At 45.8% G+C, this 16,220-nt stretch overlaps 1 protein-coding gene across 1 annotated transcript; it reads left to right on the top strand.

The window, feature by feature from the left end:
- Positions 1–9,569: 9,569 nt before the first annotated feature.
- Positions 9,570–15,152, top strand: GDF3 (growth differentiation factor 3). The gene is made up of 2 exons (XM_001112644.3): positions 9,570–9,890; positions 14,246–15,152. Exons 1-2 carry the CDS (start codon positions 9,623–9,625, stop codon positions 15,070–15,072), a joined length of 1,095 nt encoding a protein of 364 aa, XP_001112644.1. The 5' UTR covers positions 9,570–9,622; the 3' UTR covers positions 15,073–15,152.
- Positions 15,153–16,220: the final 1,068 nt, after the last annotated feature.

Genomic DNA, 16,220 nt, shown 5'->3' with positions numbered 1-16,220 from the left:
TGTGATCCGCCCGTCTCGGCCTCCCAAAGTGCTGCCGGCTAATGTTTGTGTTTTTAGTAGAGACGGGGTTTCGCCATGTTGGCCAGGCTGGCCTTGAAATCCTGTCCTCCGGTGATCCGCCGTCTGGGCCTCCCAAATGTTGGGATTACAGGCGTGAGCCGCTGCACCCGGCAACATCTTACTTTCTAATAACATTCTCCAATAAAAAAAACAAACAAACAAACAAAAAAAAAAAACGAGAGCTCCTTGGAGAAATGGCTAATTCTAGGACTGGGAAGAAAATATGTAAGATAAGAGCATTGTAAGACCAGGCGTGGTGGCTCACACCTGTAATCCCAGCACCTTGGAAGGCCAGTGCAGGTGGATTACTTTGAAACGGCTCCGATGAGTGAACTAACACCAGGGCTCTTGTCTCTTGTTGAATTAGATAAAACAACAAGGCCAGGAGCGGTGGCTCATGCCTGTAATCCCAGCACTTTGGGAGGCTGAGGCCGGCGGATCACGAGGTCAGGAGTTCAAGACCAGCCTGGCCAATATGGTGAAACCCCATCTCTACTAATAATGCAAAAATCAGCTGGGCATGGTGGCGCACACCCATAATCCCAGCTACTCAGAAGGCTGAGGCAGAAGGATTGCTCTAGCCCAGGAAATCAAGGCAGTAGTGAGCTTCGTTCATACTACTGCACTCCAGCTTGGGTGACAGAGCAAGACTCTGTCTCAAAGGAAAAAAGAACCAAAAACAACACACCTATTGTTAGGCACACAGGAGCCAGCTAAAACACCTGGAACAGCTTCAGCCACAAAATCAATAAGTAGTATTAGATTATAACCCAAAGTTTAAAAGAAATACTCAGGCCGGGCGCGGTGGCTCAAGCCTGTAATCCCAGCACTTTGGGAGGCCGAGACGGGCGGATCACGAGGTCAGGAGTTCGAGACCATCCTGGCTAACACGGTGAAACCCCGTCTCTACTAAAAAATACAAAAAACTAGCCGGGCGAGGTGGCGGGCGCCTGTAGTCCCGGCTACTTGGGAGGCTGAGGCAGGAGAATGGCGTAAAAACCCGGGAGGCAGAGCTTGCAGTGAGCTGAGATCCGGCCACTGCACTCCAGCCTGGGCGACACAGCGAGACTCCGTCTCAAAAAAAAAAAAAAAAAAAAAAAAAAAAGAAATACTCGTGAGGTCACTCTGATACAAATAAATGATAGGACAAATTAATAATTGGACAGAAAGTGACAACTCTCTGGGCTGTTTTTTGTTTGAGAAAGTCTCGCTCTGTCACCTAGGCTGGAGTGCAGTGGTGTCATCATAGCTCACTGCAGCCTTGAACTCTTGAGCTCATGCGATCCTCCCACCTCAGAGACTCCTGAATAGCTGGGATTACAGGCATGAACCCCAACAGTCAATTATTTTTAAAGTTTTGGACAAGAATTCCAACTCCCTTTAGAACTGCAGAAGAATTACAAACAATGTATGCTCAAGGGGGGTGGGCACACCCCACTACCCACTTCTTAGGTGCGAGCTGCACATAGTGACTCCTTTCAAAGTGTACAGTATGGCCGGGTGCGGTGGCTCACTCCTGTAATCCTAGCACTTTGGGAGACCAAGGCGGGTGGATCACGAGGTCAGGAGTTCAAGACCAGCCTGACCAACATGATGAAACCCCGTCTCTACTAAAAATGCAAACATTAGCTGGGTGTGGTGGCGCATACCTGTAATCCCAGCTACTCAGGAGGCCCAGGTAGGAGAATCGCTTGAATGTGGGAGGCGGAGGTTGCAATGAGCCGAGATCACACCACTGCACTCCAGCCTAGGGGACAGAGTGAGACTCTGTCTCTAAAAACAAAAACAAAACAAACAAAAAAAGTGTACAGTACGGCGTGGTGGCGTGGTGGCGTGGTGGCTCATGCCTATAATCCCAGCACTTTGGGAGGCCAAGGTGGGTGGATCACTTGAGGTCAGGGATTCAAGACCAACCTGGCCAACATAGTGAAACTCTGTCTCAACTAAAAATACAAAAGTGCGGCCGGGCGCGGTGGCTCAAGCCTGTAATCCCAGCACTTTGGGAGGCCGAGACGGGTGGATCACGAGGTCAGGAGATCGAGACCATCCTGGCTAACACGGTGAAACCCCGTCTCTACTAAAAAATACAAAAAACTAGCCAGGCGAGGTGGCGGGCGCCTGTAGTCCCAGTTACTCGGGAGGCTGAGGCCGGAGAATGGCGTGAACCCGGGAGGCGGAGCTTGCTGTGAGCTGAGATCCGGCCACTGCACTCCAGCCTGGGCGACAGAGCGAGACTCCGTCTCAAAAAAAAAAAAAAAAAAAAAAAATTAGCCGGGCCTGGTGGTGTAGGCTAAGGCACGAGAATCGCTTGAACCCAGAAGGCAGAGGTTGCAGTGAGACTAGATTGCACCACTGTACTCCAGCCTGGGCGACAGAGCAAGACTCCATCTCAAAAATAAAATAATAAAATAAAATAGTGTTGGGATTATAGGCATGAGCCACCAGGACTGGCCCTTTACGTACCCTGAATTGATAATTAGACATAATTTTTTTTCTTTTTTTTTTTTTTTGAGACGGAGTCTCGCTCTGTCGCCCAGGCTGGAGTGAGGTGGCGCGATCTCTGCTCACTGCAAGCTCTGCCTCCCGGGTTCACGCCATTCTCCTGCCTCAGCCTCCCTAGTAGCTGGGACTACAGGAGCCTGCCAGCACCCCAGGCTAATTTTTTTTTATTTTAAATAGAGATGGGGTTTCACCATGTTAGCCAGGATAGTCTCGATCTCCTGACCTCGTGATCCACCCGCCTCGGCCTCCCAAAGTGCTGGGATTACAGGCGTGAGCCACCGCGCCTGGCCTATTTAGACATAATTTAATAAGAAGATAATATAGCTGGGCTCGGTGGCACGCGCCTGCAATTCCAGCGAGGAGGCCAAGGAGGGCAGGTCACGAGGTCAGGAGTTCAAGACCAGCTTGGCCAACATGGTGAATCCCCATCTCTAGTAAAAATACAAAAAATTAGCCAGGTGTGGTGGCAGGCACTTGTAATCCCAGCTACTCGGGAGGCTGAGGCTGAGGTAGAAGAATCAATTGAGCACCTGGGAGGTGGAGGTTGTGGTGAGCTGAGACCACACTACTGCACTCCAGTCTGGGCAACAGAGCAAGACTCCATCTCAAAAAAAAAAAAAATACTATAAAATGTAGATAATTTTTTTTTTGAGATGGAGTCTCGCACTGTCGCCCAGGCTGGAGTGCAGTGGCGCGATATCTGTTCACTGCAGCCTCTGCCTCTAGGGTTCAAGCAATTATCCTGCCTCAGCCTCCCGAGTAGCTGAGATTACAGGTGCCTGTCACCACGCCCGGCTGATTTTTTTTTTTTTGCATTTTTTTTTTACTTGTTTTTTTTTTGAGACGGAGCCTCTATCTGTCGCCCAGGCTGGAGTGCAGTGGTGCGATCTCGACTCACTGCAACCTCCACCTCCCGGGTTCACTCCATTCTCCTGCCGAGTAGCTAGGACTACAGGCGCCTGCTAGAACGCCTGGCTAATTTTTTGTGTTTTTGGTAGAGATGAGGTTTCACTGGGTTAGCCAGGATGGTCTCGATCTCCTGACCTCGTGATCTGCCCACCTCGGCTTCCCAAAGTGCTGGGATTACAGGCGTGAGCCACTGCGCCCGGCCTTTTTTTGCATTTTTAGTAGAGTTGGGGTTTCACCATGTTGGCCAGGATGGTCTGGATCTCTTGACCTTGTGATCTGCCCACTTTGGCTTCCCAAAGTCGTAGGATTACAGGCGTGGACCACCGTGCCTGGACATGAGATTCTTTTTAAAAGTTATTTTTGGTATGTTGGCTTCGTGTGTACCCTTGGCAAATTCTATTCAACCTATTTCGATAATGTCTCATGGCCTGTGCTCATTTCCTTTCTTTGAAAACTAGTAAGAAAGGTAGAAATGGTCACTAGGGCATGGCGTGTAATTAGTACAGGAAATCTCAAGGAGTTTTCCTTAATTTCTGAAGATTCTTCTCAACTTTCTTTTTTTTTTTTTTGAGACAGTCTCACTCTATTGCCATGTTGGAATGCAGTGTCGTGATCTCGAATCACTGCCACTTTTGCCTCCTGGGTTCAAGGGATTCTCATGCCTCAGCCTCCCAAGTAGCTGGGATTACAGGTGTGTGCCCCCATGCCCAGCTACTTTTTGTATTTTTAGTAGAGATGAGGTTTCATCATGTTGACCAAGCTGGTCTTTAACTCCTGACCTCAAGTGATCCGCCTGCCTCGGCCTCCCAAAGTGCTAGGATTACAGGCATGAGCCACCGTGCCTGGCCTCAACTTTCTTATATCCCCACTAATGATCATATCATGTTTAGAACAGATGGAGGATGTGTCCACAATTCAATTGAGAAAAAAAAGGTTCAAACAACAACAAGGAGACATTTCTATTAGGAAAAGAAGCTCATTTATCAGTGGGAGGGTGTAGAGTGTAAGGGTTGAAAAAGAAGCTTCATTATGTTTGAAGTTCTCCTCCTGAGTGTTCGTTTGTTTGTTTGCTTTTTTCCAAGACAAGCTCTTGCTCTGTCACTCAGGCTAGAGTGGAGCAATTACACTTTTTTTGTGTGTCTTTTTTTTTTTCTTCCTTTTTGTGGAGAATGGGGTCTCACTATATTGCCCAGGCAGGTCTCGAACTCCTGGGCTCAAGCTATCCTCCCACCTCTGCCTCCCTGAGAGCTGGGATTACAGGCGTGAGCCACCGCGCCTGGCTGAGTGGAGCAATTACGTAGTGGAGCAATCATAGCTCCTGGGCTCAAGGGATCCTCCTGCCTCTGCTCCACCCAAGCACTGGGATTACAGGCGTGAACCACCATGCCCAGCTGGGTTTTTGAATTTTTTTATTTTTATTTTTATTTTAAAATTTTAAATAGAGGTGGGGTTTTGTCATATTGGCCAGGCTTCTCTCGAACTCCTGGCCTCATGTGATCCACCCTCCTTGGTCTCCCAAAGTGGTAGAATTACAGGCGTGAGCCACCGCGCCTGGCCAGAAATAGTTTTTAAACTTTTAGCAATATTACAAATTTTTCCTCCGGATAAGTTATGTTAATGTGTACCCAGACCTGTGAATAACAGTGTTAATTTCCTTGTTTCCTCATCCACACAAGCTGTTGTCTTTTTTCATCTTGCTAATTGGATAGACAAAGACATTTCATTGTTTTAATTTGCATTTCTTTTTTTCACTAGTGAAGTTGAAAAGTTTTTATGTTTATGATAACAATAATTCTGCTGCACTGATATTTTTCTTATTTTATTTTATTGTATCATTTTAACTTTTATTTATTTATTTATTCTTGAGGACAGAGTTTCTGTTTGTCACCCAGGCTGAAGTGCAGAGGCACAATCCCGGCTCATTGCAACTTCCACTTCCTGGGTTCAAGCAATTCTACTGCCTCAGTCTCCCGAGTAGCTGAGATTACAGGTGCGCGCCCCCATGCCCAACTAATTGTTTTCATATTTTTAGTAGACCCAGGGTTTCACCATGTTGGTCAGGCTGGTCTCGAACTCCTGACCTCAAGTGATCTGCTCGCCTTGGCCTCCCAAAGTGCTGAGATTACAGGCATGAGCACCTGCACTCAGTCCTTAACATTTATTTTAAATTCAGGGGTACATGTGCAGGATGTACAGGTTTGTTACATAGGTAAATGAGTGTCACGGGGGCCCGTTGTACAGATTGTTTAATCATCCAGGTGTTAAGCCTAGTATCCATTCATTATTTTTGCTGATTCTCTCCCACCTCCTTTTCTCATTTTATGGATTAGAAAACTAAAGACTGGAGAAACAATTTCTCCAGGACCCCACAGCCGGTAAGTGATTGAGTTAGGATTTTAGTCTTAAGTCCATGACTGCAGAACCAGTTCTATACTACCTAGCTATGTTGCCTTGATTTGGTTTTCTTTTTTCTTTCTTTTTTTTTTTTTAAACGGAGTCTCTCTCTCTGTCACCCACGCTGGAGAACAGTGGCGCGATCTCAGCTCACTGCAACCTCCACCTCCCGGGTTCAAGTAATTCTCCTGCCTCAGCCCCCTGAGTAGCTGGGATTACAGGCATGTACCACCACACCCGGCTGATTTTTGTATTTTAGTAGAGATGGGTTTTCACCATGTTGGCCAGCCTGGTCTCAAATTCCTGACCTCAAAGGATCCACCCGGCCACCGCACTTGGCCGATTTTGATTTTCTGATTTGGGCTCAAAGTCCAAAATTACAGTGGCTTTGCTTATAGAATCTTTTTTTTCTTTTATTTTTTGTTTGAGACAGAGTCTCATTCTGTTGCCCAGGCTGGAGTGCGGTGGCATAATCTCGGCTCAGGGCAAACTCTGCCTCCCAGGGTCAAGCGATTCTCCTGCCTCAGTCTCCCGGGTAGCTGGGATTACAAGTGTCTGCCACCACGCCCCACTAAGTTTTGTATTTTTAGTAGAGATATGGTTTCACCATGTTGGTCAGGCTGGTCTTGAACTCCTGACCTCAGGAGTTCACGTCAGCCTCCCAAAGTGCTGGGATTACACGCGTGAGCCACCGCACCTGGCCTGCTTATAGAATCTTTAAAAACAATAAAATTCAATCCTGTGATTTCTTAGGTAAGCAAAGTGAGGCCCAAATAGGTTAGCCCTGTATGACATATCAGACCATTCCAATTCTTCACTTTGAAAAATTTCCATGTCTGAGTATATATCATAAAAGACTGAGTGAATTGCCTAAGATTACATTGTTTATTTATTTATTTATTTATTTATGAGCTGGAGTTTCACTCTTGTTGCCCAGGCTGGAGTACAATGGTGCGATCTCAGCTCGCTGCAACCTCTGCCTCCTGGGTTCAAGCGATTATCCTGCCTCAGCCTCCTGAGTAGCTGGGATTACAAGCATGTGCCACCACTCCAGGCTAATTTTGTATTTTTAGTCGAGACGGAGTTTCAGTATATTGGTCAGGCTGGTGTCAAACTCCTGACCTCAGGTGATCTGCCCACCTCAGCCTCCCAAAGTGCTGGGGTTACAGGTGTGAGCCACCGCGCCTGGCCTACGATTACATCATAATTGGAGATGCTGTGCTTAACTCAGATCCCCTGACTGATTTGGTGCTTTTTCTGCTAGGCAACTGCACATTCTCTATTACTTCTTTTTTCCTCCATGATCAAACTACCTCTCTCCCTACTTTTTTTTTCTTTTTCTTTTTCTCTTAGCTGTGCTCCGATGAACCTTTTTATTTTCCCTTTAGGAACTGGGTCTTGCTATAGTACCCAGGTTGGCGTCGCACTCCTGAGCTCAAGGGATCCTCCCACCTCAGGCTTCCAAGCGGCTGGGACTACAGGCACAAGCCACTCCACCTGATCAACCTCCTCTTTAATTAATAATAATGACGATAATAATAATAGCTAACTTTTATTGAGTGCTTTCCATTCGGCAGACATTGTCCTGAGTGTCATATATACATTATTTTATGAGTTGCCCTCAGCACCTTAACAAAGAATGTTTTATTCCCACTTTACACTTGAGTGGCTTGCTCATGGTCACATAACTAATCAGTGGTGGAACCAGAATTTGAACCAGTTAGTCTGATTTCTGACCTTAAGTCAGGAAAATCAAATAAAGAAAACCCAAATGCAACCTACTCTTATTGTTGAAAAAAGGTTAAGATTGTAGATTAATTTAAAAGTGTTAGATAAGATACAAATAGGAGATAAGAGAAGTGGGACCTGGGAGTGGTGGCACATGCCTGTAGTTCTAGTTACTTGGAGGCCGAGGCAGAAGATTCCCTTGATCCAGTAATTCAAGGCCAGCCTGGGCAACATAGTGAGACACTCCCTAAACCTAGTCTCTAACTCTAAAAAAAAAAAAAGGAATGAGGAAAACCTCACTATATAAAAGAGTGAGACCTCTAGAAATAGCAACCAATTAATTCCTTAATTTATTATTTGCACAGATATTTATCGAATGTCTACTACCTGCCGGACACTTTCCTCACCAGTGGAGATACTTTGGGGAAAAAAGACACACTGAAGATACTTAGGCAAAGAGACGCAGTTCTGATCCTCAAGGCATGAGTTGTCTGAAAGGGAGGGAGGCACACTGTAAAATGCACTGCAAAAACTGGAATGGAGGGCAGGGCGCGGTGGCTCACACCTATAATCCCAGCACTTTGGGAGGCCGAGGTAGGCGGATCACCTGAGGTCGGGAGTTTGAGACCAGCCTGACCAACATGGAGAAACCCCATCTCTACTAAAAATACAAAATTAGGCGGGCATGGTGGCACATGCCTGTAATCCCAGTTACTAGGGAGGCTGAGGCAGGAGAATCGCTTGAACCTGGGAGGCGGAGGTTGTGGTGAGCTGAGATAGCGCCACTGCACTCCAGCTTGAGCGACAAAAGCGAAACTCCATCTCAAAAAAACAAACAAACAAAAAACTGTAATGGATGCCCAAGTATGGCTGAGTGGGAGAAAGAAGTATCTCAATCTATTTTGGTGAGTCGAAATTGTGGAAGTAGAGGTGACCTTTGCACTTGGTCTGTGTAAAGGCTCTGAGAAGAAATCAGCTCACAGAACTACAAATAGGTCAATATAATTAGAGCCTCCACACTAAGGATGGTGGGTGGTGAGAAATAAGGCTGGTGGCTGGGTGTGGTGGCTCATGCCTATAATCCCAGCACTTTGGGAGACCGAGGTGGGAAGACTGCTTGAGGCCAGGAGTTCAAGACCAGTCTGGACAACATGGCAAGGCCCCATCTCTATAAAAAATAAAACAATTAGCTGGGAGTGGTGCCCTACGCCTGTAGTCTCAACTACTCCAGAGCCTAAGGTGGGATGGTTTCTTGAGCCCAGGGAGTCGAGACTTGCAGTGAGCCAAGATCAGGCCACTGCACTCCAGCTTGGGCGACAGAACAAGACCCTGTTTCGAAAATAAATAAATACATAAATAAAAATAAAATAAAATCATGAAATCTACTTGGGTATTTGTCTAATACAGGGGTGTCCAATCTTTTGGCTTCCCTGGGTCACACTGGAAGAAGAGGAATTGTCTTGGGCCACACGTAAAATATACGAACACTAATGATGTTAGCTAACACTAATGATAGCTGATGAACTAAAAAAAAAAAAATCACAAGAAAGATTCGTAATGTTTTACAAAAGTTTATGACTTTGTGTGAGGCTGCATTCAAAGCCATCATGTGCCTCATGCGACCCTCTGCATTGGTCTGTGCAGATGATGAATTATAAGTCTATGAATTATTCACTGCTCTGTTCCTAGCACCTATCTCAGCACCTTGCACATAATAGATGCTTAGTAACTGTTTGTTAAATGAATAAATGCATGTCTCCTTTTCACTCTGTCTACTGCCGACAACCTCACATTGTTGTAGAGTTTATGTCCATGCATTGGTAATCTTTATTCTGTGAACTTTTTCCTGGAATAGTAGAGCAAGAGAAGAGAAAAAAAAAATTCCGTCTTCACATCCAATGGCCTTTGAGGAGCTGGGAAGAGAGCAATTCACACTTGATTATCTTACATCAGATAAATTAGCAGCCCCTGAATTGTTGGGCAGTCTGGCAGTGGAGCTCTCCCCAGCCTGACAGCCACTCTAGAGGCCATGCTTCGATTCTTGCCAGATTTGGCTTTCAGCTTCCTGTTAACTCTGGCTTTTGGCCAGGCAGTCCAATTTCAAGAATATGTCTTTCTCCAATTTATGGGCTTAGATAAGGCGCCTTCACCCCAGAAGTTCCAACCTGTGCCTTATATCCTGAAGAAAATTTTCCAGGATCGCGAGGCAGCAGCAACCACTGGGGTCTCCCGAGACTTATGCTACGTAAAGGAGCTGGGCGTCCGTGGGAATGTACTTCGCTTTCTCCCAGACCAAGGTAAGGAAATAGGAGTGTTATCCAGAAAAACATCTGGAACTGGGTGGTGTGAAGAAAGGACAATAGGAAATGGCAATTACTAATGTGGCCTTGTGCTGGTATTTTTCATATTTTATCTCATTTAATTCCAGCCCACGATCCTGAGAGGAAGTTAGATATTCTTATCAAGTTTCTAACAGTAAGGAAATGAGGCTCAGACAGTAGGTAACCTGTAATCTATTCAAGACCATACAGCTAGTGTGTGAGAAAAAAGTCAGAATTTGAAACAGGTTTTTGTTTTTTGAATCAACTGCTTTGTGCTTCAGTTGAGATGAAAGAGGTGAAGGAGGAATCGGAGCTCAGTGTCCCACTCTTCAGCCCATATATACACATCCTGCCATCTTCTGTGTGGCAAGCAGGGTATAAAAATTTTGAGGTTGGTTTGCCCAGGACTCCTGCTTCCCTTATTTGCACCTCCTGGCTACTCTTGTTGGGTGGCAAAGGTTATTCTAGATTTGTGAATAGAGAGTAATAATATATACAGTTGTCATATCCTTTTTTAAAAGGATCCCAGGGAGTGGCATCCAATACTTTCCCAAACTGACCACCCACCAAATAACTTAGGTCTTCCATTAACAGTAGATCCTCCAACTCCATTCCTGCCCCTTGTTCTCCCCACCCAATTCTTATTCAAAGTCTGAAATGGGTGTTGAGAATCTGCATGTCTATACAACCTCCCGGGTGTTTCAGATGCAGAATTTAGAGCCTGGGTTAGTTTTACAGCAACTGGAGAGGAGATTTGAATATTTATTTGTCCAAGAAGCACTTATTGGATACCTATGGTGAGCAGGAACTGTGTATGGCCTTGAGAATACAAGATAAATTTTGCTTTTTTTTTTTTTTTTGAGAGTCTCCCTCTGTCTTCCAGGCTGGAGTAGAGTGGCACGATCTCAGCTCACTGCAACCTCCGCTTCCTGGCTTCAAATGATTCTTCTGCCTCAGCTTCCCAAGTGGCTGGGATTACAGACATATGCCACCACACCCAGCTAAATTTTTAGTAGAGACAGGGTTTCACTATATGTTGGCCAAGCTGGTCTCGAACTCCTGACTTCAGGTGATCTGCCTGCCTCAGCCTCCCAAAGTGCTGGGATTACAGGTGTGAGCCATTGCACCCAGCCCAGAATTACCTTTTTAAAATGCATATTGAGTCATACTGCTCCTCCACGTAAAATTCTCGTCTGCAGAATTCTGCAGGAGTTGACCCACCGTGCCCTGCCTGTTCCGACGCTGCTGCTTACTTCCCCAGTCTCACCTTTTACAACCTCTGCTTGCACACTCAACTCTAAGCTCATAGTCTATTCCTCCTAGAGCATGCATTCTTGGCTCATCTTCAAACGTGCTGTATCCAGGCTACCTGAAGTACTCCCTCAGAATTTGCCTGGTCAAGTACTTCAGGCTTTTCTTCTTCTTCCTCTTCCTCTCTTTTTTTTTCCCCTTGAGACAGGTCTTGCTGTGTCACCCAGGCTGGAGTGCAGTGGCACAATCTCAGCTCACTGCAGCCTCCACCTCCTGGGCTCAAGTGATCTTCCCACCTCAGTTTACCGAGTAGAGTAGTTGGGACTACAGGCTACAGGTGCGCACAACCACGCCAGGCTGATTTTTGTATTTTTTTTTTTTTTTTTTTTTTTTTGAGACGGAGTCTCACGCTGTTGCCCAGGCTGGAGTGCAGTGGCGCGATCTCGGCTCACTGCAAGCTCCGCCTCCTGGGTTCACGCCATTCTCCTGCCTCAGCCTCCTGAGTAGCTGGGACTACAGGCGCCCGCCACCGCGCCCGGCTAATTTTTTGTATTTTTAGTAGAGACGGGGTTTCACTGTGGTCTCGATCTCCTGACCTTGTGATCCGCCCACCTCGGCCTCCCAAAGTGCTGGGATTACAGGCTTGAGCCACCGCGCCCGGCCTGTATATTTTTTTTTTTTTTTTTTTTTTTTTTTTATAGCGATGAGGTCTCGCCGTGAGGCTGGTCTCTAACTTCTGAGCTCAGGCAATGGCCTGCCTTGACCTCCCGAAGTGCTGGGATTACAGGCATGAGCCACCTTGCCCAGCCAAATTTTGTTACGTTTTGAATGATGCTTGAGAATGAAGAGGCATGGTGGTGGGGCGCCTAAGAGTGTTTGGGTTTGAGTTGCAATTTCTCCCCAAGCTGAATGACTTTAGAAAATACCTATTTAAGGCTGGGCGCGGTGGCTCACACCTGTAATCCCAGCACTTTGGGAGGCTGAGGCAGGCAGATCATGAGGCCAGGAGTTTGAGACCAGCCTAGCCAACATGGTAAGCTCTCCCGCCCGCCACCCCCACCCCTGTCTCTACTAAACATACAAAAAAAAAAATTAGCCAGGTGTGGTGGCGAGCACCTGTAATTCCAGCTGAGGCAGGAAAATCCATTGAACACCCAGGAGGCGGAGGTTGCAGTGAGCCAAGATCGCACAACTGCACTCCAGCCTAGGTGACAGAGCAAGGCTCCGTCTCAGGGGGAAAAAAAAAAACAGAAAATACTTACTTAAGCGTGAAGTCATCCTACCAAACAAAATGATGGCGTTAGGCCAAATAAGTTATTTGTGGAAAGGGAAAAATTGAAGATGCAAAAAATAAAATAGTAAAAGTATACTTATTGGGTCTTTTCCTAGAGGAATAGGTAAAATTTGAAAATTCAGGCAGGAAAGTTAGCTTAGAAAACGGAGAGCACACTTGTAACTTCAGAAGAAGGGCATCCATGGACAAAAATCAAAGAATCACATTGTACTTCAATATGAGGAGAGGCTGGAGCAGTGGCTCATGACTGTAATCTCAGCACTTTGAGAGGTGGGAGGATCCTGTGACCTCAGGAGAGCAACATAGGGAGACCCTATCTCTACAAAAACTTAAAAAAAAAATTGGCTGGGCATGGTGGCTCACGCCTGTATTCCCAGCACTTTGGGAAGCCAAGGTGGGCAGATCACCTGAGGTCAGGAGTTTGAGACCAGCCTGGCCAACATGGTGAAACCCCGTCTCTACTAAAAATGCAATTAGCCGGACATGGTGTGCTCCTATAATCCCAGCTACTCCAGAGGGTGATGCAGGAGAATTGCTTGAACCCGAGAGGCTGAGGTTGCCATAAACTGAGATTAAGCCACTGCACTCTAGCCTGGGTGACAAAGCAAGACTCCGTCTCGGAAAAAAAAAAAAGTAAAGCCAATCTGAATGATTGGACTTTGGCCAACAACACCTGACAGTCTAGGTTACTCTTTTTTTTTTTTTTTAATTGAGACGGAGTTTTGCTCTTGTTGCCCAGGCTGGAGTACACTCGTGTGATATCAGCTCACCACAACCTCTGCCTCCCAAATTCAAGCGATTCTCCTGCCTCAGCCTCCTGAGTAGCTGGGATTACAGGCATGTGCCACCATGCCTGGCTAATTTTTTTGTATTTTTAGTAGAGATAGGGTTTCTCCATGTTGGTCAGTCTGGTCTCCTGACCTCAGGTTATCTGCCCGTCTGGGCCTCCCAAAGTGCTGGGATTACAGGTGTGAGCCACCGCGCCTGGCCCAGTCTATTGATTTTTTCTCAGAATAATGGTTTAAGTGCCTGAAGTAAAATATTTAGGATTTCAAAAGAAACCAATTAAGTATTGAAATACAGTTTTAAAATATTTTTTAAACAAATGTATATATAGTAATGTATATAATGCTTTATCAATGTAATACATAACAAGATCTAGGGAGGTGACTATACGTATAGCTACCATAAATTTCAGTATAGTGTTAGCATAAGTGTTTTTTTTTTTTTTTCTTTTCCTTTCTTTATTTATTTTTTGTAGAGATGGAGTCTCACTATGTTGCCCAGGATGGTCTCAAACTCCTAGCCTCAAGCAAATCTCCCATCTCAGCCTCCCAGTGTGCTGGGATTACAGGCATAAGCCACTTGCCTGGCCTCCATAAATGTTTTCAGTTATTTGCAACAACTAAATGTATGAACACACCTATGATTATTAGTGATAACAATGTCATAGGCCCTGATGATATTACTGGGATTTGTTGCCTATATTCATAATGAAGGAAATGCTAAATTTCCTTTAGTTTAGTGGAAATAATGATGTAATTATTTTTCCCATCTAAGTTCGTGCACCCTCTACATTTCATCCAGGAATCTCTGGGAACCTGTGGATGTGAAGATAAGAACCTCTGGCTTTCAGGAATAGAGAAACAAACCCTACCACATAATAGGGCTTGGGCTCTTCCCTGCCCTTATATTGTATATGTGGATATCTGACATTTATATCATATAGGTGGATATGAACTAAAAGGTATTATTATGACTCTGACATGTCTCTTTTCCCATCTAGGTTTCTTTCTTTACCCAAAGAAATTTTCCCAAGCTTCCTCCTGCCTGCAAAAGCTGCTCTACTTTAACCTGTCTGCCATCAAAGAAAGAGAACAGTTGACACTGGCCCAGCTGGGCCTGGACTTGGGGCCCAATTCTTACTATAACCTGGGACCAGAGCTGGAACTGGCTCTGTTCCTGGTTCAAGAGCCTCCTGTGTGGGGCCAGACCACCCCTAAGCCAGGTAAAATGTTTGTGTTGCGGTCAGTCCCATGGCCACAAGGTGCTGTTCACTTCAACCTGCTGGATGTAGCTAAGGATTGGAATGACAACCCCCAGAAAAACTTTGGGTTATTCCTGGAGATACTGGTCAAAGAAGACAGAGACTCTGGGGTGAATTTTCAGCCTGAGGACACCTGTGCCAGACTGAGACGCTCCCTTCATGCTTCCCTGCTGGTGGTGGCCCTCAACCCTGATGAGTGCCCCCCTTCTCGGAAAAGGAGAGCAGCCATCCCTGTCCCCAAGGTTTCTTGTAAGAACCTCTGCCACCGTCACCAGCTGTTCATTAACTTCCAGGACCTGGGTTGGCACAAGTGGATCATTGCCCCCAAGGGGTTCATGGCAAATTACTGCCACGGAGAGTGTCCCTTCTCACTGACCATCTCTCTCAACAGCTCCAATTATGCTTTCATGCAAGCCCTGATGCATGCAGTTGACCCAGAGATCCCCCAGGCTGTGTGTGTCCCCACCAAGCTGTCTCCCATTTCCATGCTCTACCAGGACAATAATGACAATGTCATTCTACGACATTATGAAGACATGGTAGTCGATGAATGTGGGTGTGGGTAGGATGGCAGAAATGGGAATAGAAGGAGTGTTCTTAGGATAAATCTTCTAATAAAACTACCTATCTGGTTTATGACCACTTAGATCGGAAATGTCAATATATCTGTGTTTATAATTTGTCTTCCTGAAAAACCCAGCATAATTAATGATGCCCATACTTGCATGTGCGTGCACACAGACACACACACACATACACACACACACACACACACACTGGAGCCCTAATAATCATGGTTAATTTCTGTTCTAACATACTCATTATGCATATGACAGTATGGACACTGGCATTTACTGATGGCCAATTATGGGCAGGCATTATCCTATGTGTTACTTTACAAACATTTCACTGTTGTTTGAGGGAAGCATTGTTGTTTATGCTTTATAGACAAAGAAGCTGAGGTTTAGAGAAGCTAACAAATTTTCCTAAGGTCAGCAGCTATCCCTGGCTCTCCCTGGCAGATCTGATATGCTAATAGTGTTACATTAAAAAATTTTTAGACCAGGCGCAGTGGCTCATGCCTGTAATCCCAGCACTTTAAGAGGCTGAGGCAGGCGGATCATGAGGGCAGGAGATCGAGACCATCTTGGCCAACATGGTGAAACCCCGTTTCTACCAAAATACAAAAAATTAGCCGGGTGTGGTGGTGCTTGCCTGTAGTCCCAGCTACTTGGGAGGCAGAGGCAGGGGAATCGCTTGAACCCTGGAGACAGGTTGCAGTGAGCTGAGATCGTGCCAGTGCACTCCAGCCTGGCTACAGAGCAAGACTCCATCTCAAAATAATAATAATAATAATTTTTTTAAAGGAAGCCTCGGCCTCCCAAAGTGCTGGGATTGCAGGTGAAAGCCACTGCGCCCAGCCCTAGTTAGACCAGCGCCTTCTGGTCTTTTATTGATGTTCCATTTGATTCCTATAGTGCAGATCACATTGTACACACAATTTTATTTTATTTTATTTTATTTTATTTTATTTTATTTTGAGGGCTGGGCACGATGGCTCATGCTGTAATCCCAGCACTTTGGGAGGCTGAGGTGGGCAGATCACCTGAGGTCGGGAGATCGAGACCATCCTGGCTAACTTGGTGAAACCCTGTCTCTACCAAAAATACAAAAAATTAGCTGGGTGTGGTGGCACATGCCTATAACCTCAGCT

This window comes from Macaca mulatta, chromosome 11, assembly GCF_049350105.2.
Source record: "Macaca mulatta isolate MMU2019108-1 chromosome 11, T2T-MMU8v2.0, whole genome shotgun sequence".
Taxonomy (NCBI): Eukaryota; Metazoa; Chordata; class Mammalia; order Primates; family Cercopithecidae; genus Macaca; species Macaca mulatta.
Note: the sequence above shows the minus strand (reverse complement) of the source record. Positions and strands in the feature narration are given on the sequence as shown.